At 44.7% G+C, this 24,896-nt stretch overlaps 1 protein-coding gene across 3 annotated transcripts; it reads left to right on the top strand.

The window, feature by feature from the left end:
- The first annotated feature begins 113 nt into the window (after positions 1-113).
- On the top strand, positions 114-24,276 carry FAM234B (family with sequence similarity 234 member B). Of its 3 annotated transcripts, XM_031050102.2 has the most exons (13): positions 114-164; positions 6,208-6,600; positions 7,511-7,609; positions 9,440-9,628; positions 11,146-11,276; positions 11,931-12,078; positions 12,430-12,571; positions 13,203-13,346; positions 19,117-19,198; positions 19,422-19,577; positions 20,190-20,310; positions 21,428-21,654; positions 22,069-24,276. In XM_031050102.2, exons 1-13 carry the CDS (start codon positions 128-130, stop codon positions 22,072-22,074), a joined length of 1,875 nt encoding a protein of 624 aa, XP_030905962.2. In that variant the 5' UTR covers positions 114-127; the 3' UTR covers positions 22,075-24,276. The 3 variants fall into 3 exon arrangements, with proteins under 3 accessions (XP_030905962.2, XP_030905960.2, XP_030905961.2); XM_031050100.2 differs by lacking the exon at positions 22,069-24,276 and having other exon boundaries at positions 21,428-22,060; XM_031050101.2 differs by lacking the exon at positions 22,069-24,276 and having other exon boundaries at positions 20,193-20,310; positions 21,428-22,060.
- Positions 24,277-24,896: the final 620 nt, after the last annotated feature.

A 24,896-nucleotide genomic window follows, 5' to 3' on the forward strand; every position in this document is an offset into this window, starting at 1 on the left:
CCGCCAGGTTTGGGGGGTGTGCGCGTCTGGCGAGCCTCTGTCACCGCACAACTACAACTCCCAGCAGGCTGCGGAAAGTCGCGGGGAAAGAGAGGGGTGGAGCGCAGAGGCATTGCTCCTCTCCAGCATGGCTACGGTGCTGTCACGGGCGCTGAAGCTGCCGGGTAAGGGGTCCGCATCCGCGGGAGGGAGGGCGCACTGGGCCGTGCTGACTCAGGCCGGATCGGGCCAGGCCGTGGCAGCCACATTCGGGTATGAGCCCGGCGGCGGGGAGGCGCCGTTTTGGCTGCCGGGGGGCGGTGGGGAATGTTGCCATGGTAATTTGGCGATGTGGAGAGAGGCCCAGGCTGGGGCGAGGGGCAGGCCCGGCCGCCGTAAGGGCGCTGGCTGTGGGGGCTGAATCTGGCTGCCTCTGGCCGTGTTCTGCGGCAGAGGGAGGGCTGCACCTTGCGGCTCCCGGGGCATCGTGTGCGGCGGCGGGGGGTTTGGGCCTGGCCGCGGAGCTGTGAGGAGCCGTGTGGGGCTCAGGGGGAGGAGGCGCTTTGGCCAGCAGGCCGCGCAGAATTGGGCACAGAGCTCACACAGCCACCGCGAGAAAGCCTTAGTCCCTCTCTGATCCGGTCCTGGCGGGTTTTACCCCCAAAAACTAGGCTGGGAGTCCAGTAAGTGCTGCCACTGGCATTACCCAGGTAAATGTTTAAAGTCTTGACTACCACCTCTGCATACCTTCCAGCCAGAGGACTTCACCGAGATGAAAGCATATTTAAGCATAAGGGACTATTGTGTTGAGGAACTAGATCTTTCAAAGATAAGGCTGCAGTGAGCAGCAGCCCAACAACTATTCTATTCAGTGAGCAGATTAAAAGGGAATGAAAATAACATTGCAAAACCGTACCTCAGAGCATGATAGTTGCTGTTGGATGGTCTGGAGACAGTGCCAGTGTACCTGGCTGCTTTAACCTAATGGCAAGGTGCATTGATGCTTCTCCTGACCATGTCTTGCCTTTGGGACAGCTATGGGACAGAGATAGGGCCCTGCTGTGCGCTACTGGAGGAGGGGTCCTCCCTGGTACCATTCACCACTGTAGTCCTGCAGTGCCTCAGTCCACGAAGCTGCACTCAATGGCCAGCTCATACTTTGCTGTTCCATTGGTCTGTGAAGATCACAGTAATGACTTCAGAGCCCTTCCCACCAGCTTTTAGTAACCCATATTAGAAATCATTATTTTTAGTTTATGTAGTGCCTATTATGTATAATTCAAAGAAGTTTTGTTTGCAAATCAGTTTCTTCCTAACTATATATGTGTGTCTGATTGGGAAGGAATATATTTTACATTAAGCTTGTTTAGCAGAGGTGCAAACTTGTGGTTATAAGTGTGTGTGTTGGGGTGTGACCACTGGGGAACAGTACAATAACAAGTACAGGTCTCTTCTGGGAACTTTGAAACCAGCATGATATATTTGATATCTGCTCTTGAGAGACACTGACTTGGAAAAGAGAACAGACCTTGCAACTGCTGTTAAGAAAACTGTCCTTGCATTGGTCCTTAGGTTAAATTGCATCTATCATACCTTGTTTGTGTGGTGAAAAATGCAGCTTTCAATAGCAATGAGAAAGCAGAAAGCCAGTTGCTAGTGCCATTTTTTTCCTGCTGTATGTCATTAATTACGTCAATATGTGGCAACTTATCTCCCCACGGGCTTAGGGGTATGTCTATTAAGGCCCAGTGACTGGCACCTGCCAACTGGGGGAAAAAAAGCAGCAAAATCAATAGAACATGGAGTACAAAGGAGACTGGCACCAGTATGTCGTCATTGGAATAATGCACTGAAACTTGTACTTGTCTAAAGTCCGTGATCGGCTCTTTTCACTCCAGAGTGAGTGCAAAAGAAGAGCTTTTCCAGTAAATCAAAACCAGAAAAAAGATTGCAATTAATATCTTTCAAGCTGTCAGCACTAGAAATGAGTATTTCATTATGAGAGGGATCTGATTCCAACACAGATCACCTCACAGATGCCTCCTTTCCAAATCATGGTTCACGAGTCATCTTTTCTTCTTTGAGAGGTTGCATTCTTTTATTGCAATGGTTTATAAGAGCTGTCTGTACAAAAAATACTATTAGGCAAATGCATAGGGGATTTTCAGCTGAGAGTCTAACTGCCCTTGAAAATCAATGTATTTGGGGCATTTTCTCTCTCTTCTGCCTTTGAAAACCTCCCTCTTCAGTATCTGCTTTTTCTTTCAGTGACTGCAGAAAAAAGGAATAAAACCCAGGGTGACATGACCAGTAACTTACCCAGAGACCACAAGCCACAGTTACTCAGGTTGATTATGTTGTTATTATCACTGGTATTGTGGGAAAAAATGGAACACCATTTAGAGCAGATCAGATCAGAAGCAGTTTATTTTACCTGTAGGAGATAGCACAGAGCAGCTGGGAAACTGACTTTGCTGCTATGATCTGCTTTCCTGTAAAGTAGAGGCAAGGTTTATATACACTTAGAGACACTATGCAGAAGACCAGTAGCAAGATGGGAATTATACAGATCTGGTACATACACAAGGCCACGGAACTGCTCAAGGTAGGTCTGGAGTCTCTTTTCTTTGGCAGAGGAACTAATTTATCATGAAGGTTGCACAGTGTTTATTGGTTCAGGAGATAGGGTGAGAGTTTGACCAAGAGGCTGGCACATATCTCTTAGCATTTATACTTTTGCGATGGAAATCTGGAAACTGCATAGGAGCATTGGATTTTCTGATAGCTGATCATTTGCAACACAGGGACTTTAAGCTTTCTCTTAGTGGACAAACTGTCTTTCCCCAGCATGAACATTGTCATTGACCAGAAATGAAAGAGTTTGACTTCTGGAGCACTTCTCAATAAATCACAATTCTCTAAGTGGTGTAAGACTGCCTTTATTTTCACACATTCTTACTGATGTTTATGTCTCTTCATACTTTTCTGTTGAAAAATCATTTGGGTGTGATTAGTGGAAGTGCTGTCCTTTCTTTCCACACTATGGATACCGGGTGTGGTATCCTTCTTCCCACAGCAAGTGACCTAAAACTCAGAGGAAAAGGTGTATTCCTTTTGCTCTCCCTCCAGCCAGGTGAATCATGAGTTATGTATTCTCTGTAACATAGAACCTTGGGATGCCATGCTGAGCACGTCCTCACCAGCCTTCCAGACACATTCCCAAAACACCTACAGTTTGATAGGGCCCTCTCCAAACAGTGGCAGAACAGTGTCAGGAGAACATTTGAATCCTGTGAGATTAGATATGCAATGGGGTTTCCAATGAATGCTCCAATAGCCATTGTTAAAGGACAGGGTTTTCTATTTTATTGGCTTAAAAAAAAAAAAAGAAAATGAGCCAGGCATTTTATAATTTTATGCGTGACTTTCCTGAGTGGCTGTGCCTTTTGAGAGTGACAGCTAATCTTCTGAGAAGAGATAGAAAGAATGCCAATTTCTGGTCCTGGTCAGGCTTAACCATGAAATGTGGCTGAACACCTCTCTGCTTTATAGCTCTTCTGTAACTCTATAGACTCTTTCCTGTGTAGATCACTTAAAGCCCTAAGTCATTGCTGTGTAGTAGCTTTTTTCTAGCCTTTCATCAGTGGTTCTCAGCAGGAAAGATGTTCCTGTTACAGATCATCTGTAGTTGACACCACTGTCAATGTTGCCAACATCTCAGTCCTTGCCAGTTCAAGAAGTAAGTGAGACATAGTTTCAAGGTCCTTTCTGCCTCCTAGAGATTCAGAACAAAACTATTCCAGGTAAAGCTTGTTCCCCAGTATGCTTTTAGTTGCCTCTAGGGTTGACAGCATACTTCAGTCTTCTGGGTTAACTGTCTGGAATAAAAATAGTTAAAAAAAATGACAGTATATCTGAAGTAGAAATATGCTGTTGAGTTGTTTTACTCAAAGCACACCAATTTCCAAAACTGGGAGTAGTCAAGTTAACATAATTGCCTGAGTTTGACTTCCTGGCTACATAGCATTTACTCCTGGGCCAGTAGCATTTGCTTTAAATACCACTCTGACCTGGCTTGAACTGGCACATCTGGATCTGTGGTGAGAAGTTGCAAATACCCTGCCAGCAAGTCCTCTCTGGAATTTCTTGTTTTCACTGAGTACTCTTTCAGCAACTTGTCAGCACAGCCTTCTGTGTAGACATCTGGGAAATTCACGCTGTGCTGTCACTGCTCCCTGAGCAGAGAGCTGTGCACCATCAAGGTCCATGGCCTTCTCTGCTGTTTGCAGGATGGAGCCATTTTTATCAAGACTTCCTGACGAATCCACACTTTGAAAGCATATTTAGGATAGGTCTGTGTGAAACAATGCAATATCCCACAGGGGTACACTGGACTGTCCCATTGGAATGTAATATCTTTTAGTTGGGTGTTCTCCAGGCACAGCTTTTTAGAGTGTGTATGTGCACCACATTGTTTTGATGTTAGTCTTTTGTAGAAGCCTCTAATTCAAAGGGGTCTAATTTAGGGATGCGATCTCGTTGGATATCTTTATTTCCCTCTGTTCAGTGTGAATGTATTGTTGTGGCTGCTCCAGTTCGTGTGGGGCATTTGACCTTTAGTGATGTTGACACTGAATGCCATTTAAAAGTGGTACAGGAAGCTGGAGTGAAGGTCCCTTTGTGGGGTTAGAAATGAGAGAAAAAATTAGATGCACATGCTGCAATATAGATTCTAGATGATGCAAAATAGGGGTGTTACACTAGATACTACAGTACACCTGTAACTGTGCATCTGCCTTTAGCTGGAAACCCAGAAGTAAGGCTGGTTTATGTTATAAACTTATGCAGAAATAATAGTAATGAAAGTCCTTAAATTTCCATTCTGCAAAACCTTCCCATCATTTTACTGTCTGAGATTGGTTACAGCTTGCATTTGATACATGCCTTGCATGTATAACTTTGAGCATCTTTGGGTACAAGTTAGCTCCTATCTTGGGTCATCTTTAGGCAAAGGGAAATAAGACACATATCTAGGATAGTAAAATCCTACCTTGAGATAGGAGAGAGAAATAGGCCGAGACCCTGCAATGATCAGAGCACTGGCTGTGCCTGGTGGTGCAGGGCAGCTCCCTGAGATGTGATCCTGCACTCAGCTCAGGGCAGTGAGTCTGCCCTGATAAACAGATGTCCCTGGCCTTGCGTGAGGATGTGCAGCCAGGCTCTGCACATGCCCTCCTCACAGTCATGCTCTCTGCATCTCTCTAGGGCCTGGGGGAGAAGCCCTGTATGTGCCAGGCGTCTGTGGGGGAGACACATAAAGCTAAGCTACTTTCTTGCACCACCACCTGAAGGCATCAGTACTAAGTTCTCTATCTTGGCAAGGCCAAGCACAAGCTGTCGGCTCTGCTGGGAGCAGAAACAGAGCAGGAGCACTGTGATTTTCTACTGCAGGGGCTGAAGCGGTTGCTGTCACACTGCTGAGCCATGCAGAGAACGTGGTCTCTTAGAAGAACAGCCCCGATCCCTTCAGACACCAGGATGGTACTGGCCCAAAAAGGCAAAATCACTTTGCCTTCATCTTCAGGGAGTCTATACCCATTTTTATCAACACTGCAAGAAACCATGCACAGTGTTCTATCCCTTCTATTCCTCATGAAGCAGGACAGCAGACGTGGCATACTGGAAGGCAGCAGTGCTGCCTGGACCAGGCAGGATGAGGAGGGGGAAAATGAGTTGCAAATGGAGGCCCCCTCAGAGAACACAGGCTGCAAGTGAAGAGAGGCTGTGTCAGGATTAGAGGCTGGCAAATGCTAAGGATGTTCAGTGTCTGAAATCAAGAGAATTCTGCAGTTCAGGTACTCAGAGCATTAGCATAACTTTCATGTCAGTGTGTCTCATTACCAAACAGTACCAGAATGCTATGAATTCCATATGTGTATGTACACGCACACACATACATAACATGTGTGCATATATGTATATAGATAATACATATTTACATCTTTATCTCAAGGAAATTAACTGCTGGCATATTTTCTCCTGCAGCTGCTACTCTGCAACATGGAGAGATGCTGTCTTCTCTCTCACACCTCTCACCTGAACCGATTCAAATGCAGGCTGCTCTGTTATCCCCTTTGTATCACTCTCCACTGCAACCTTTTTTAGCACTGACATCCCACAAAAGTGAGGAATTCATGCTGTATCATCTCTCTCAATCTCTTTCCTCAGGAAAGAAGAGCCCGGACCTCGGGGAATACGATCCCCTCACTCAGGCTGACAGTGATGAAAGTGAGGATGACCTGGTACTCAACATCCAGAAGAATGGGGGACTCAAGAATGGGAAGAGCCCCCCTGAGGAGGTGCAGGACCCTGACTCTGATGTGGAGGTTGGGATGACAAAGCAGCACACATCAGAGAGCGCACCTGAGGGTTATCCTGCAGAGGCAGCTGGGAGTTTGGAGCAGAAGTCTGCTTTCTCCCTCATGCCATACCTGCGCACAGCGATCTTTTTGCTCACTGTGGTGGTCTCGATGATTCTGGTGCTGGTGTGCGCGTTTCTAATTCCCTGTCCCCCTAGAGACTTGCATAACACGTGGAACCGCAACCTAGGGCAGGGAACAGGTGAGAAAGCCCCAGGAACAGCATCTGGCATGGGGGAGGTGGCAGCTCCCAGGATGGGCATCGGTGGGAGAGACCTATCTGGAAGAGCCAGGTCAGAGCAGAGGCCCTTCCTCACCACTGCACATGGTCTGAGGTAATAAACAGATGGCTGTGTCCTGCTCACTCTTCAAGCTGAAGCCTGTGAAATCTGGCATCAGGACATAACAGTACCACAAAATCTTGTTTCTGTCAACACCGAAAAATGTTTTGACTCTTCTCATATCCCACCTTTTTGTACAGATGGTGCACTTTGTTCCAGATGGAGGTGGCCGAGCTCACTTTAAAACATATCATCTCCCTTTCTGCATCCTGGGTTTCAGCAGCACCTCCATGCTTAAGTGTGTGGTCGTGTTCAGGAGGAGAGGGATAGAAAGAAGTCTTTGTGTCTTCTAACTGGCTTAACTTTTGTCTTCTTGTCCTGCTTGAATCCATAAATCAATATTTGGGATCTTTTGTCATCCTATATGGGCCACTGATAATATTTCTAAAATATCTTTTATTCTGACTTTTGCAGTCAAGTAAGAGTGGTTTGTGAAATAAATTCTACCAGGTCTAGATATGTCTCTCCCTCCTTGCTCTCTCCCCCTGGCTTCCAAATCTAAGCCTTTCATAAGGTATGTGGCTTCCACATCACTTTGGAAAGTGAGATGAGAAGCAGAAATCTTTTACCATTAGCTCCTTAATTTTTACCTTTCCTTTCTCTGACCCAGATGCTGTATTTTGGCCTTTCCATGCAATGAAAGACCTCAGTGTGGTTTGAGCTCTGTGAGGCTTGGCTGTCCATAAGTCTATTTTGGGGCCAGCCTGCCTCTCACAGTGGGCTTGGTAGCCTTTTTGACAACAGTGTGGTGATTCTCTATGGCTGTTGCAGGTGGTGTGTTATCGCCACTGGAGCTGTGTGATGTGAACGGTGATGGGCTCTCTGACATCCTGATTGTCTTCACTGCCTTGATGAATGCTAGTGTCATGGGTAAGCACCACTGCTCATTTCCATTCCTCTTTCTGTATATGTCAGTACAGACCTTTGTATGTTTGTCGTACATATGGGAAGAGTTCCTGCCACTGCAAATCCACTGTGTTGCTTTTTTCAGAGTTAAAATGTCTGGTGGACTGTGCCTGTCCTTGTGTAATGCTGCTTATAATTTTCATTGCAAGCCTACACTCCCATACCTGTTAGGTTAGGGATATCTGTTTCCCCTTATCTCATCTTGGGGCAAGTCCATCTCTTTGACTTGATTTGGGGACAGAGCTAAAGTGATCAGAAAGCACTGCTCTTCAAACAGCAATTAGAAATAGGGTGGGAGGTTCCCCCTCTGTTACATCTCTGTAAGCCCATCACAATAGCATTTATCTTTCATCATGAACATGTACAATTCTCAGTATGCTCTGAATGTAGCTAGTAATACCTAGACTACAGCTATGTTGGAAGACAAAAACCAGACATTAAAGTTGGTGTAAACACATCCCAGTCTTAAACACACACAGCTGGACATCAGCCCTTCTGTAGTTAGTGCAAAAGCATTCACACAGTGTCAAGTAGGGATGAGTTTGGAATAGATACCTGATGGAGTAAGTTATGACATTGTTAGCTGTTTCTCCAGCTTGTACACACCACAGCTGTGAACTGCATTCAGGAGTTTGTTGTGCTCGGTCCCTGCCAACCCAATTAAGAGAACTTGGGCTGGGGCAACCTAGCATTAACCAGCTGCTCCACAGTTTGAGAAGAGAGTGAGTTTGATTTTAGGGAGTGGGCTTAGACTTGCTTTTAGTCGGTGGAGCAGATAGGCCTTTTGTGCAGTCAGGTCACATGTTGTTTTGCTAGTAAGACAGGAGTCAACTGGGACTGTTGTTAATTTTGAAATGTATGGGAGTTCATCTTCAATGGTGATAGGACCATTCCGTGTAGAGATTACGATAACCACAATTATGTCTGTGGGCAGGCTGAAGTAAAAGTTGCTCACGTTTGGAATCAGAGCCAACAGTCCATTGAAGCAACATAGAGCTTTTTTTTTTTTTTTTACAGTTATTTTGTGCTAACTGGTGAATTAGGAAAAGACCCCTGAGGGACACCAATTATTTGCATTCAGTCTGTTTTCCACAATAATAAAATCAATTTGGAAAAAAAAAAAGAAAAAAACTCTCATTGCAAATCACCACCTTCTGCTCCAGATTTAGAAAGAACCCAGGACTTTCACATGAGGTGGCATCTGTCTTGGCAGTCACTCAAGGTTACCCCTTGGTGCTAGCTGTTGTCTTGAGGGAGAGGGGATCAGAAGGATGAGTCAATTCGTCTTACTGACAGCAGTACATTTTACACCAGGAAGTCAGCGCAACTGAGCAGGTGATCTCCAGGATTTTGGTTCCTCTGTGCCCAGCTGATCTCATTTCATGCTGTGAGCTCAGGTTTACTGTTAGGGTGGTGAGGTACTGGAATGGGTTGCCCAGGGAGGTAGTGAATGCTCCATCCCTGGCATTGTTCAAGACCAGGTTGGATGAAGCCTTCAGGGATATGGTTTAGTGTGAGGTGTCCCTGCCCATGGCAGGGGGGTTGGAACTAGATGATCTTGAGGTCCTTTCCAATCCTAACTATTCTATGATTCTATGATTGTCTGTGCTGTTGGTTAACAGCTCAACTTGTCTGAACATCACTGCTGTGGGGTGGGATTTGACCGTTGTTTTCAGGCAGTGTGGATGTGGCTCACTTGAGCTACTCAGCTCTAGGAGCTAGAGCTGGAACTCAAGCACAAAGACCAAAGGCAGCATGGACATAGCCTCTCATTCTCTTTCCTGCTTCTTCCAGGTGTCTCTAGGCCCTCTGTAACTGTGGTGGCCCTTTCTGGTATGAATGGCAGCACCCTATGGTCCATCCAGCTTCCGGAGGAGACACGGAGTGTGCAGTGCAAAGGTCTGTCACTGGGGGCACCTGCAGAGCCCGTCTGCCTTGTTACAGGAACATCAAAATTCCTCAGCCTTCTCAGTGCCTCCACAGGTAGAGTGAATTACCAGCATATTAGAAATATGCTACTGGTCTTTTTGTTTTCTTTAAAGGATTAATAAACATGAATGATTCCATTCTGGCACTTCAGAGTGGCTGCTATCTAGTGATACACAGGAAGGAGTCAAAACATTAATGAGTTTCTAGTTACACAGGGTAAGAAAATCCAAACCATTGCAGCACTGTGGAAGCATCTTCATCATACCATCTCAGAACATTTCAAAGTGTTAATCTGACTCTGTTAGCATCCTCATGGCATAGGGGATATGTAAGGCCTGCTGTCATCAACATTGACTTTTTAGTACAACTCAGCATTTACCTAACAGCACTGAAAAGCTGAAAACCATTCTTGGAGAAGTTATATAAGGACATGTGCTAGGAAGCCAGGAAGCCTTCCAAAGAAATTAGGCCCATAAAAGGATTGATTAGATGTGAATGAATACTGCATTTTTAATCAGTTGATCATGTGCACCTCCATTATCTGATTGCATTTTGTTTTACCACATTAATTCACTGGCAGAAATATTCATAGGTAGGTGTAGGGAAGCTTTTGGAATGAGAAAGTAGAGTGGAGACATACAAGAAACCAGGTTTTTAAGTGACAGATCTAGTCAATGAGTAGTAAAGCTTTCAAATGCTTTTAAGGACCAGATTACTTGCACAGTGTTTCCATAGCAAGGACCATAGGCTGTCTCCTTTGTCAGCAGTAGGAGTGTTAATATGCACAAGTGTTTGCAGGTCTGGTCTTTGGTTTCCTTTTGTCATGTAAGGGCAAACCCTACTCTATGGAGCAGCAGCAGCAGCAGCAAAGCATTTTTAAATTCTGACTGAAAAAGCAGAAGTATTGGCAAAAGAATCATGGAAAAGTAAAATCACTGAATTTAATTTTGCCTTTTTTGGGTATTTATTCGCCAGTTTGCTAAGATCAGGTTTTACTGAGTTTCCAGCTGGGGCCATGCTGGACTGCTGAACCATTTGACACCATGTCTACTAATATGCTTTCACCCTGAAGGTAGAGTGAGCATGCCATGTTGGAGGGGCTATTTGCTGGTGGGATTTTAACAGACACACGAATTTGCACTTTGAATATCAGAACTGACCATCTGTTCCCTTTCCTGGCACGTACCTACATGCTTTACTCTTGGCTGAGGGAAACAACTGCTGTGCTGCAGAGCAGCACTCACATTTAGGTTCTCCTTCCAAGAGCAAACCTCAAATATTCTGTGCTATTTCAGGAATTGTTTTGCATTCAGGACTTTCTAGAGAGATGCTAAGAAGGAAGCACAGCAGGACTTGAGGCATTAATCAAAGACAATCTGAAGAAGCGCTGGGGAAAGAACTTTGCTTCCTGCTGCAGCTTGTCCCAGTCTTGGCCTTGTCTTTCCTCTTTTCAGAGAATGGGAGAAATAATTTGTCTTGCTCTCTCCTTCGAGAAGGTTTTGTGGAGCCCTCTGGGGATGCCTGCTGGTTCCTCAGGTGCTGCAGGCATCTTTCATCCTGTTTTTCCACAGGCAAGACCATCTGGACACTGAATTCCATCCACCTTTCAAGTGGGATCTTGGCTGCACCGGCTGCAACTCTTCCAGATGTAGATGGAGATGGTTTTAGGGATATTGTTGTTCTGGCTCTCAAAGAGACACAGGTACAGTGTATACCTGCTCAAGGTTTTAAAGGACTGTGACTATGTAGAGGAAGAACAGGGAGCCTGATCTGGAAAGGCTGTAACAGGAGCTGCAAGAGCCCCTCATTTTCATTCCCTTACATACCCCTGAAAAGCACATTTTTTCTTTCAAGAGGTCAGAGCTGTGAGATCAAGGAATAATAATACTACCTGCATTTCTTGTCAACTGGGAATGAACAGAAAGGTTATTATTTACCCCTTGAGAATTATCTGTTTCTGTTCAGTGAGGTCATGGTTTGAGTGGCTGTTTAGCAGCAGCATACGGAGCCATGTTGAGATAAATCTCTGGAGAAAGGAGCATTTAGCTTATATAAAAAAATACTTGTGTGATTAATTCTGATGTTGATTTCCTCTGTGCTCATTCATCCAAAATTCTAGCATCAATATTGTTACAGGAATTCATGTTTTTGAAGTCCTTTCCATCTCTGATGCATTTGTAGTCAAGAGAAAAGGACAAATGTAAGATGCCCAGGAAGCCAGAGAGAGAGACCACTAGCTAGACCTTGCTGTGGTGAGAAAGAACAACAGAGCTTCATGATATGGGGATGGGGAAGATTCTGAGAGCACAGGTGCACAAAAGCACTGCTAAAATTTTCTACATATGTCTCTTTGCAGCCTGATGTGTTTTTCATCTTGGTGTCAGGAAAGACTGGGACTGCTTTGGGTGGGCCTGTGAGATACAGCACCAATGGAGAAGGGAAAGTGATTGGTCCCCAAGTCCACATCACCAGTCGGGGAGCCATCTATATCCTGTTTGGTTTTGGTAAGATGCACCTTGCCTCTGCAGCATTTCACCTTACTGGGAAAACATTCATTTTACCTTAAAAGGCCCAAAGAATCTCTGGGATATTTCGACCATGCTTTTTGCTATGAAAGCTAGTAGTAGAGGGCATGGGAACAAGTCTCACTGCCGTGATGGGGAGAAGTGCATGAGCACCAATACCTACTAGTCTGGAATACCTTGGAATTTCTCAGTCACATCAGTGGCAGGGATGTTCCAGCTCTGGGCGTTTATTTGTTTTGTACTACAACTGCAGTTGTCCAAGGCACCCTCTGTGCTACTAGGGAGTTAACCTTTGCTGGCAGGACTCTTCATCTTTACTCTTCCTGGCAGGTAATATTCAAGCAGTTGCCCTGAGGGATCTCTTCACTCAAGCCAGAAACCGGGACAGCTTTTCCGCAATGCTGCAGCAGGAGGAACCTGAATGGGAAAAGCGCAGATCTGTCAACCTGTCAGAGCTCATTGACATTTACAGGTAGGAAGTGGACATGTCATCTTGCTTCTGCTGGGAGAGGAAAGGGAGGATAGGCGCCTCTTAGTTCTCCTAGAGATGGTCAGTTGTACTTCAGTACTGTGCTTCTTCTCATTGTCCAGTTGATAACAGTACTCTGGGCAACCCATTGTTAACCCGCTGCCCTGTATGAATTTCAAAGTATGATTAAAGGGCATCCATTGCTTCTTCTGCTTCTTGTCATTTCTCCCAGTGCCTGTACATATCTGGAAGAAAAAAAAAATATTCCCAGCTAACAGAGCCCCTTTGGGAAGCTCAGTCTATGTACAGCATTGTGGGCCTGTATTTCTCAGATCCTTCTTCTTTACTGCCAAAGTGTGGTGAGGGTCAGCCTGGATAGGAATAAAAGGAGGGAACAAATGTGAACCCACAAACTCCCTACTTTATGTAGTAACTCAAGATGTTCAAAAGATCCCACATTAATTTAGTTCACTTAACTGAGAAACTCTCAAAGGAAGCTATGCTCCATCACTGTGAAAAGATGGGCATCTCCAAGAAGTTCTCAAATGTTAGGTAGGATGAATTGCCATGGAGTCAGGTAACTGGTGCTGAGATGTGCAGATGCAAGCCTCGGAATCTCCTCTCTTCTTTCCAGTGGGGGTGTTGACTTCCTGCAGACAATGAAGACACCTGACACAAACTGCAGCAACCTGCTCATCACAACCAAAGAGGGCTTGATCCTACTGCGGGGGCAGGACCTGGAGCCCCGCTGGACCTTGGAACTGCAGAACATCAGCAGGTCACATACTGGGAGTATTTTTCTGCCCTGTTTCTTCCTGTACCATTTACTGCCTTTTACTTGTAAGCACATGTGCTCCTTAAAAAGCAACTGAGATGAATTCTTCAAATCTGCAGAGATCTAATAACTGTAGTTGTGCAGATGCATTCCTGAGCAACTGAGAAAGGCAGGGAAAATAAGGAACAGAAGGCTGTAAATTTGAGCTGTGTGCTTGTGATTAATCATAAATAAGGGGCTTGATTCAGGCACCTAACACTGATGTCATGGGAATGTCATGGCATTGGAATTTAGGGGTTTACTGGTGTGTGATTCAGCCCAGCTGCTGTCCTGAGCTACCACTTCCCCAGTGGAGGGGAGCTGTTGCATTAGTGTTGTTAAGTATTTAGAAAAGGTGTACTGAGTATGGCTCACAGATCTTAATGTTCCTTGAAAGCTGAAAATAGCATTCTGATTCTGGAGCTCATTCAGTCAGCACACCATCTATACTAAATGTAAATCGTAAATTAATACTACTCATCCTTTTGTTTCACACATGGAAATTAAGAGGTGCCATGCTTGATCTCGTGCTCACCAGCAGGGAAAGGCTCATTGGAAATGTGATGCTCCAGGGCAGCCTTGGATGCAGCAATCATGAGATGGTAGAATTCGAGGTCCTCAGGACAGTGAGAAGAGCATGCAGCAAGCTCGCTGCCCTGGACTTCAACAGAGCAGACTTTGGCCTCTTCAGGAACCTGCTTAGTAAGGTTCCATGGGATATAGCCCTAGAGGGCAGGGGGGCCCAAGACTCTTGTTTGATATTCAAGGATCACCTGCTACAAGCTCAGGAGTGTTGCATCCCAACTAGAGGGAAGTGCAGCAGAAGGGCCAGGAGACCTCCTTGGGTGGATAAGATGCTGAGCAAAATTCACAGGAAAAAAGAGGCTTATAAAAGGTGGAAGCAAGGACAGGTGGCCTGGGATGAATACAGGGATGTTGTCTGGGAAGCTAGGGACTAGGTTAGGAAAGCTAAGGCCCAGTTAGAATTAAACTTGGCAAGGGATGTTAAGGATAACAGGAAGGGATTCTATAGGTATGTAGTGGCTAAAAACCAGACTAGGGACAATGTAGGCCCCCTCCAGAAGCTATCGGGATAACTGGCTACACAGGATTTGGAGAAGGCTGACGTTCTTAATGACTTCTTTGCCTCAGTCTTCACTGGCAAAGGCTGTGACCACACCACCCAAGTCTTGGAAGGCAGACTCAGGAACTGTGAGAATGAAAACCTTGGGCCCACTGTAGGAGAGGATCTGGTTTGAGACCATCTTAAAAACCTGAACGTACACAAGTCCATGAGACCTGATGAAATTCATCCGTGGGTCCTGAAGGAGCTGGCAAATGAAGTTGCTGAGCCACTGGCTATCATATTTGAAAAATCATGGCAGTCAGGTGAAGTTCCTGACGACTGGAAAAAGGAAAATGTAACCCCCATTTTCAAGACGGGGAAAATGGATGACCCAGGGAATTACAGACCAGTCAGTCTCACCTCTGTGCCTGGCAAAATCCTGGAGCAGATTCTCATGGAAGGCATGCTAGGGCACATGAAAAACAACAAGGTGCTTGGTGACAGCCAGCATTGCTTCACTAAGGGGAAATCCTGCCTAACCAATTTGGTGGCCTTCTATGACGGGGCTACAGAACTGATGGACAGGGGTGGAGCAGTTGATATCATCTGCCTGGACTTGTGCAAAGTGTTCGACGCTGTCCCACATGACATCCCTGTTTCTAAATTGGAGGAACATCAGTTTGATAGATGAACCACTCAGTGGATAAAGAACTGGCTGGATGGCCACAGGCAAAGAGTTGTGGTCAATGGTTCAATGTCTGGCTGGAAACCAGTAACAAGTGGTGTCCTTCAGGGATCGACGCTGGGACCGGTCTTGTTTAACAGCTTTGTCAGTGACATGGACAGTGGGATTGAGTGAGCCCTCAGCAAGTTTGCTGATGACACCAAGCTGTGTGGTTCAGTTGATACGCTAGAGGGAAGGAATGCCATCCAGAGGGACCTTGACTCACTTGTGAGGTGGGCTGATGCCAACCTCATGAAGTTTAACCATGCCAAGTGCAAGGTCCTACACCTGGGTCAGAGCAATCCCAGGCACAGCTACAGGTTGGGCAGAGAAGAGATTCAGAGCAGCCCTGTGGAGAAGGACTTGGGCGTGTTGGTCAATGAGAAAATGAACATGAGCCGGTTGCAGTGTGTGCTTGCAGTCCAGAAAGCCAACTGTATCCTGGGCTGCATCAAAAGAAGTGTGACCAGCAGGTCAAAAGAAGTGATCCTGCCCCCCTACTCTGCTCTTGTGAGACCCCACTTGGAGTATTGTGTGCAGTTCTGGTGTCCTGAACATAAAAAGGACATGGAACTGTTAGAACAAGTCCAGAGGAGGGCCACGAGGATGATCAGGGGACTGGAGCACCTCCTGTATGAAGACAGGCTGAGAAAGTTGAGGCTGTTCAGCCTGGAGAAGAGAAGGCTGCGTGGAGACCTCATAGCAGCCTTCCAGTATTTGAAGGGGGCCTATAGGGATGCTGGTGAGGGACTATTCATTAGGGAGTATAGTGACAGGACAAGGGGTAATGGGTTGAAACTTAAACAGGGGAGGTTTAGATTGGATATAAGGAAGAAATTCTTTACTGTGAGGGTGTTGAAACACTGGAATGGGTTGCCCAGGAAAGTTGTGAATGCTCCATCCCTGGCGGTGTTCAAGGCCGGGTTGGACGAAGCCTTGCATGGCATGCTTTAGTGTGAGGTGTCCCTGCTCATGGCAGGTGGGTTGGAACTTGATGATCTTAAGGTCCTTTCCAACCCTAACTATTCTATGATTCTATGATTCTAAGTAATTTGCAAGATTTTGTGGGTTGATAATAACCATCAACTTCAGCTTGCATAGTATTGAATATTCGGAAAGGGCAGTTGGGCACAGTTGAGAGAAATAGCATGAAAAACAAATTGCTTGCTCTACTATCTAGAGGAAAGAAAGCAGCTTAGTGTTACCTGTCAAAAGCATCTATAGGAAAAAGGCATTGGAACTTCATTGAGCATAAAAACAGCTGTTCATCTAGGTTTGGTATTCAGATAATGGCCGCGTTTGTGAGGTCTGATGGATGACAAGCAATGGCTTTTAGGAATCGCTTATATCTAGTGTATCTTACTATGGGGAGAGCAGATGTGCTAAAGGTGTTTTGGGTCCACAGTTCTGGACTTCTGGATGTGTCTGGGGTCTAGTTTAAAGGGTGAGTGTGTACTGACTAAGCAAAGCCATTTACAGATGCTGTAAAATCAGTTATACACATGAAATTTCTAAATAAATTGAAAAAATTCTAGGATTGAAAGCTGCTTTGCCTGTTCTATTCACAGAATCACAGTTGGTTTGAGCTTGAAGTGCATCTCTAGAGATTGTCTGGTCCAATGTACCTGCTCAAGCAGGATCAGCTAGTGCAAGTTGCTCAGGGCTGTGTGCTGTCAAGTTTTAAATATCATGAAGGATGAAGACTCCACAACCAATCTGAGCAACTGGTATTCCAGGTTGCTACACTCCAGCTCTGCTTTTTATGGTTCTCTGACGTCCCAAAGGACAGAGTACAACACATACACAGGAGCTGCCAGATATGCACTGAAATATAGTAAAAGCAATTCTTGGTCAAGGCCACTGTGATAAAGCCCTAGGCTACCTGTTTTCTTAGAATTAAGAGAGACATAATCTGGTAGACTGAACATATTGTGCACAAGCATTTATGTAAGAGGGTTTGGGGTTTTGTTTTTTTGGGAAGTAGGACTTAGAGAAGTTCTGTTTTAGCAATGCAGGCTGGGGGACAAATTCAGCTCAAGGGAGTAACCATAGTCAGACTGAAATGCAGTTTTTGTAAGACAAAGCTTACAGAACCAGCTGAGAACTCCCCTTTTCCTTGGTAAACCTGCCCAAGCACACCATTCCCGCCAGGCAGACTGAGTCCAGCACTTTGGGAACAGTCTCTGAGAAAAACAACCTGGCTGCTGCAGATGTGCTGCGTTTCCAGATTGGTTTGGACAAGATCGCTGGAAAACCATGAAGACGAATCAGTAGTCATAAAACAAGGGGGAAGTTCAGAGACCATGAAATTGAGTAAGCAGTTGAAAATTGTGTTGTAAATGGATGTTTCAGATGAGAGAGGATTAATAGCAGGTTGCTGTAGGGATTACTGTTGGGCAGTAATAATTACTAGCCTTCTGGTTCATTTGAGGAAGTGCCCAGGGGATTTTTCAGTTGATTGGTGGCATCTAAAATACATACGTCTGTCTACATTCAGTCTGTGGGATTTGCTGCTGACTGTAACCATAAGAGACATGAGAAGAGGCATCTGAAGAGAGGTTTTAAGTTTGTGCCCATAGGATACAACTACCTACTACTTCCTTTTACTGCTTGAGGGCTTTCACGCTATAGGAGTGTCCTGTGATACTGCCTTGAAAGCATTGGTTCTGGTTACTACAGGTGTCTGTAGAGTGAATGGTACTGGTGGAGTATGTATAATAGTCAAGTCACTGCTGTACTGTGGTATTGATATTCAGCAGCCATACTCGCATGCACATTTTAAAGAGGAAGCTGTTAAGAAATGGAGAAAAGGGCTAGAAAAAAAGCTTTAGCATGGAAGATTTAAATCTGTGTTTCTGTGATGAAAGAGAACCCTGACAGATGAGTTCATAAGCATGTGTAGGTCATAGAAGCTAACGGGGATTTTTATCTTGCTATAGCAAGAACAAGTGCCTTGCAGCAAAAGCCATTCATGCTCAAGAAGATGAAAATGGAGGCATGTTTCTTTGGGTGAAATTAATCATTAGAACTGACTGTCACGAGAAGAGATGAATTTATCTCATCTTTGTATTTCCATAACAAGCCTCATAGATAGTCTAGTCAGTGTAAGCCTATTGATATTTGGTTATTTGGCAAGCAATTGATAGCAATCTGTCATAAACAGTAAGAGTGAGGACATATTCTGATTATCCTTCCTTGCCATAAAATCTCTGATTCTGTGAATTTTGAGGAATCGTTTGTACTTCTTTAGATCCATATGTCTAGCTGTGATGAATTTAAGAAAGACAGAGCTAAGACTCAGAAAGCTAAAGGCAAGCAAGATGATTCAAAGACAGTTATGAGAGATATTCAAGTAATAGTCTTATGTCTCCCAGAAGGGAGAGAGTGAGAGGGGACTTCATTTAAACTGCTGAAGGTTATAAAAAGGCTTGTAAAACCACTGGCAGTAAGAAAACAAAGAATCATGGGCTGGCATTAATGGAAGGTATATTAAGAGCCATTTCATGCAGCTAACGCAGGTTGGAAAATATATTTGCAGCAGGAGTTCAAATCTACCAATGCATTTTGAGAGGACTGGGTAGTTTTTTATGACCGTAGCAAAACTGTACAGGTTCTCATGCTAACGAGAGAGTAATAGAGAGTTGGGTCACAGGGTCACAGCCACATCTACACAGTCCAGCATGGGATTTCCCCCCCACCCAGACAATTCTGAAGAATGGCTAACAAGCACCATGGGCTGCTTGATCATTTTTCACTTTTGTGATCCACCAACAAATAGTTTCTGACTGTCAGAACAGTTCTGAGGGGATGAAAGCTCTTATTTAGCATGGCAAATCCTACCTTTTCAAGAGTCAAAATGGAGGATGAAAGCAACAGTTCTGCCTCCATCTGAAATCCCTGTTTTTCAGCCATGGGACTGAGTGATTCTTTTTCCAAATTTGCAGCGAGCCCGTACCAGGTTACTTCAGTGCTGACCAAACTCTGGACTTCTTGCTGCAAGCACAGACGGGAGATGGGAACAAGAAGGTAAAACAAATGAAGACAAGGAAGGCAGTGGCAGCATAGGAGTGAGGGAGGCTGGGTACAAAAGGACAGGCATTCCCTGCTCCTTGCTCTTCTCATTTCTGTGCTGACACCACTGTGTGGTCAAGGGCATGAAATGGAACAGCACAGACCATGCCACTGCAAGGGGACTATGCGTGCCCATACCTGGACACCCGTTAATGCTAGATCTCTTCCCTGTCTTGAGGTGATGGTGGTAGATGGCAAATCCGGACTCCCTCTTTGGAACCAGGAACTCCCATGGCAGAAGCAGCAACTCGATGCACTGTCAGTCATGACTTTGGACAAGAAATCTGTTTTTCTCTTCTGGGCTGATGAAGCACAGCTTATGTTACAAAGTTTGGTGAGCAGGCATCCTTTCTTGACTTTGAAGTTTGTCTGTGAGGCATATACAGTCTCTGCCTTTTATTCCTAATGTAATTGAACTTTAAACCTGCCATATAAGAAGGCTGTCAGGGACATCTTTTCCTCTTGTTTTGACACTTTTGACTTGTCTGAGCCTGAAGACAGGAGTTTTGTGTGCTAAGTCTTCACCAGAAAGCTTTATTGACAGAAAGTTTGCATCCACAAAACCAAAACTTTCTATGTGAATTTAATGGTTTTTTTTTTTCTGCAACTTTGAGTTATTTTTACTGCAGATTTGTTCCCAGCCCCAGAGCTCTTCTCTACATGCAGGCACACAGGTCAGCATGGATACTCAAAACTTCTAGACTATAGCCCATCAATCTGGCTTTGACAGAGCCAGATATCAGCCTTGCCAAAGAGAAGTTGTGGAACAGATTCTGTTTTAGAAATAAAAACTTTACAAGATTTAATCTGTGTAGGACCATAGAGTTTTTGATTCTCTGATCCATATAAAGACAGCACAGTGTCAAAAAACATATTTATTTCTTTGGCAAAGCTAGACTCCTCTTTGCTAGACAGTTGTAATGTTTTTATCTGTCCCTGGTTCCAGCAGCATCCTGGTCCTAGACCTGAGCGCCCAGGGCTGCACCACCTCTATCTCCTCCATCCCGTTTTTCCTACAGTTCTTTTGGACCTCACCAATGCAACAGACAAAGTCATTGCTTCAGCAGGTGAGTACAGATGGAGGAGAAACTATGTTGGCTAAATGAAATCTGGAGGGAGAGGTAGCTGTGAGAAACAATGGGGTGTAGTCTTTAAAGGTAGCACCTGGGGTCCACCACACATAGGCCAGCAATGGGAAATAAGATTCATCTTATTTGGTCCTGTCCAAACCCTACTTTGCAGATAAAATCCCACCGAGTTTCTTGCACATGTTTAAGCAAGGAAAGGTCCAAGTTTGATTTCAAGAATATTTTACACCAGAGAAGTTTCCTTGCTTTCCATGGAGTGATTTAAGGTAGTGCTTGAAGAATCACTATAAAGCTTTTCTCTATCATCTCAAGGTACACTTCTGCTTTGTTGGCCACCTTCTGCTCCCAGAGGAAGCACCTGTGCTCTTTGTTTTTCTTTTTGGAAGGGGAAATACAGAATATTTAAATGTGTGTTTTCAGGGAAAAGTGGATCTGGATTTAACATCTGTACAGGACTGTACAGTCCCTGTTGGATTTCCTTGCTCTTTCTAAAGCAGTTCGGCCAACAGCCAGTTTATTGAGCATGGCAGCATATGGGATAGAAGATCAGTTCATCCAGCACTGAGTCCAGTGGGCTAGGAAGCATAGAAAAGCTGCTGCATAGTGATACAGCTAATTGGATTTGTATCAAAACCACAGCTCAGTCAAGAGCAAATAGAATATAATTTTTAGAGAGGCTTATTAGAAACTGCAGTTTCTAAGGTCTGTACAGATCATTTTGCAGTGACTGGAGTGAAATAACTTGCCCCTACTCTATAGTGGTTAAACAGTAGCTGCTAAGAGGTGTGGGAAGGAAAGCTCTCTGAAAGTGAACTACATTCATGAAATTTATGCATCTCTATGTCAAGCTCCAAAACATCTCCTGGAACCAAATCTTTTTGTTTCTGATCTAAATTTCAATTGATTTCTATGGAAAATTTTCAACTTAAAATTATTTTCTCTAATTAACTGAGGTACATGCAGTTGTAAAGTCAAACTTAATATACCCTCAGTCCAGTGCATGTTTTGACTGAGTAAAGACTGTCAGATTTATTTTGGAAGAAACATAATCATTTACTCCTCACCAATATTTTCTTGCCCTTTTCTGATGTACTAGTTGGAATTAATGACCTCCAGAAGGATGCATTTCACATTACTGTGACAACAACTGCAACCTCTGAAAAACAGCCAGGATTTCTCTCGGTCAGCAAGCTGGGCCTGAAGTGGGCCATGATGAGCCAAGGTCGAATGGTGTGGCTGAAGGACACCACTACTCCCAAAATCAGCCGTGGAGAAGTGAGAAGATTTCTTGCCCGGTTGAAATTTGTTGACTTTCCTCAACGGGTGAGATTGTATAGGAATCCCTAATGAAATACAGACCTTTGAAAACATCTGATCTCTTTCCTACAGACACAGTTAGGTGCTTTTTGTAATGCAAAGAGGATGTTTGCAGAGGCTTTGCTGAATGCGGAGAGACTTGCCCAAGACTGGCTGTCCCTTTTGAGTTTAAACTGCACAAATTTTGAGGTCTAGCTGTACTTTGACAGTTGGACAAGGAGGGGTAGCTTAGATAGAGCCAGGGATCAGCAACTGAGAGATTCACAGAGGGAACAGAGGTGGGAGAGAGGTCACTTGTTTTGACATGGGTAGAGAGGTGCCCAGATTCAGTTGCTGACCTGTGAATTATTACTTTTCTCTACCAGACTTTATGATAATAAGCTTTAACTTTATGTTTTTTGTTTGTCTTTCCTTCTCCAGCTCTAGCCTGGTGGTTCCTCAGATTTTAGTTGGACCTGTGGCCTGTATGGGGAACACAGGAAGCTGTGGATCTTCAGGAAAACTGTTGTGTAGAGGGAATAGGGGCTAAAAGCACTTCCCCTTTCTACAGCTCTCTGGGGAATGCTGTCTGAGGCAGGTTTGTCCAAGGCAGACCTGTCCTGTACCAGAAGAACTTTGGTCAGAATCTCCGCCTTCATATGCTGTTCTTGCATGTTTCTTTCCAGGTGACATAGAAATGTGAATTTAGATTTTATATACATATATATATAAAACCTCAGGTTTTATATATGTATGTATCAATTTATAAAATATATGTATATTTTTTGTATGTTTAATTTATAAATGAGATTTAGGACACTCCTTTTTTTGTCCAAACAGTGTTCCCAGACAGTAAAACAAGCTCTAGGCCTAGAGTGGCCATTATGATTCAAGACAAATGGTGTGGCTAAAGGCACCATCTGCTTTAGTCTTTAATGTTTTTTGACAGAAGCCTCTGTCTGGCCCCTGCAGGGCTAATCTTGTCTACAATCTTTCCTGTGCTCTCAGCCCTCTTCTCCATTCCGACCCCAAACTCACAAACATGAAAGATGGTCCCCACAGCATTTGCTGGTCCTTGCACTTGTATATTTCTTTCTCCAGTTCCAAGTTCACGACAGGTTTATGTGGGTGATGTAGAAGCAAAAGGTTCACATCTTATTTATATCCATTGCTAAGTTTTTTATAAACCCAAAATGCCACTGTAACATCACACTGCAGTCCAATGGACAGAGTCCTTTGCAAAAGCATCACAGTCCTTTTGGGATGGGTTCCCAGCAGATCCCCCCTGGCACTGTAAAGATCACACTAGATACAGTCATAGCAAAGCTGATTCTTGCACCACTGCTTCAGGGTTTAGAGCTCAGGCAGAGGTAGAACTGGAAAGCTTTTCTGTGCAGTTAACCCATATTCTGGGCTTAGCATTACCATTCACTTGCCAGCCCAGCCGTGTGTGCAGTTCCAGGAGGAGCAGGCTACCCCCAGGGCACATTTGCTCATAATGTGTTCAGTGCTTTGAAGTGTACCTCTGAGTGTGCCATCAGTCTCCTGCGTTGTAGTTGCAGAGCATCTACATGTATCTTCTTGGACTAGAAATGACTGTATAAAAGCAACCACTCTGTTGCCTCAGCAGCTTCCCACAGTACAGGGCAATATAGGAACTCTTTCCCTAGTATGCCTTTCTAGGTCTGACCTTTGACATTAGGCTGAACCAAGCTGAGATGAGAATTGCAAAGGACTCTTCTCCTGCTGACACATGCCCTTCCAGCCTCCCCATGCTTCCCTTTGAGTGGTGAGGTGATGGAAGGACTTCAACTCTCCCTCTAGATAAACACATCTAACATGGGTTTGCTCTCCTGAGCTCTCAACACCTCTCCTTGCTATATCACTTTCTCTTCACCATCTCTGCTTCTCCATAGAAAGCTTCCAGGATTTCCCTTCAGGATTAGCTGTAAGCCCCAAGGCTGGTCCTTGGGCCCTGCACTTCTTATGTCAGAGCCTGTAAACAGTTTGTATATGTTTAATGGGTTTTTTTTTTGTGTAAATAGCTTTGTATATATTAGCCCAACTGTAGCAATGGCTCCAGGCCTGGCTCTTTCTTCTGTACAGGGGTTAGTATTTATAATATATAGTCAGTTAATACAGCTGCATAACAGGGACTGAAAGTGTGAGGACCAGTAACAAGGATAAAATAGGTGTCCCCCTTCCCTCCTCTTTAGCCACCACCTTGCTGGGAAAGGTGTTGTGACTGCTACCTGAAGTAGTTATACTCCTGAGGTTCTTCCTGAGAGAACTGGTATTTGAGTGCAGTGATGTTTACTGTGAGGGTGGTGAGGCCCTGGCACAGGTTGTCCAGAGAAGCTGTGGCTGCCCCATCCCTGGTAGTATTCAAGGCCAGGCTGGATGGAGCTTAGAGCAACCTGGTCTAGCAGAAGGTGTCCCTGCCCATGGCAGGGGGTTGGAACTAGATGAGCTGTAAGATCCTTTCCAACCCAAACCGCTCCATGATTCTATGATGCTATGTTAGCTCCTCCATAATGTGAATTCACCCTGCCCGCACACACATCCCCACTGTGAATAAAGAGTCTGTCTGTATATTGTTGGGAAAATGTATTTGAACTGTGAACTGCAATGGAGCAAATAAATACCATGTACAGCATCATGTGTCATGTGAATTAGTGTTTCACTTCTGGGAGATTATGAGTTTGCTTGTTTTTGGCATTGTTTGTGGTATATTTACAATAGGGAGAAGGGGACAGATGAAAGGAAATGAAGGAAAAAGCAAAAGCCCAGCCAAGGATCCTTAAAGGTTGTGGAGAAGCACAGTAGAAAGAGACGGGCAAGAAAGTACCCCAGAATGGGAGATTTTGGGGCAAAAAGTGAGAAAGTAGCATGTGGGAGTCAGAGATAGGAAAGAGGAGGAGAGAGATGTCTGAAAGCAATACCCCATTCCTATTGCAGCAGCACTTTAAATCTGGGGGCAGGGAGCAGAGGAGGTCGGGCCTGAATATGAAGAACAAACAAGGTGTTCAGAGAGAATTACAGCCAGTCAGAAAGAGCACCAGTGCCCTTCACTGTTAACACTGAACTGGGAGTTGCTGGAAGGTCAGCGTGACATCACCCAAATAGGCCTAGCGCTGCAATTTGCCAGCTGGGTGGTTCTGTCTATTCCCAGGTACAATACTGCTGGGATTAGGATAACTGCCTCAACTGTCAAGTCTGTGGAGACAGCTGGTACCAACAACATGTCCCTCTCGTTTCACCCTTCTCAG

Source organism: Melopsittacus undulatus, chromosome 5 (assembly GCF_012275295.1).
Source record: "Melopsittacus undulatus isolate bMelUnd1 chromosome 5, bMelUnd1.mat.Z, whole genome shotgun sequence".
In the NCBI taxonomy this organism is placed as follows: domain Eukaryota; kingdom Metazoa; phylum Chordata; class Aves; order Psittaciformes; family Psittaculidae; genus Melopsittacus; species Melopsittacus undulatus.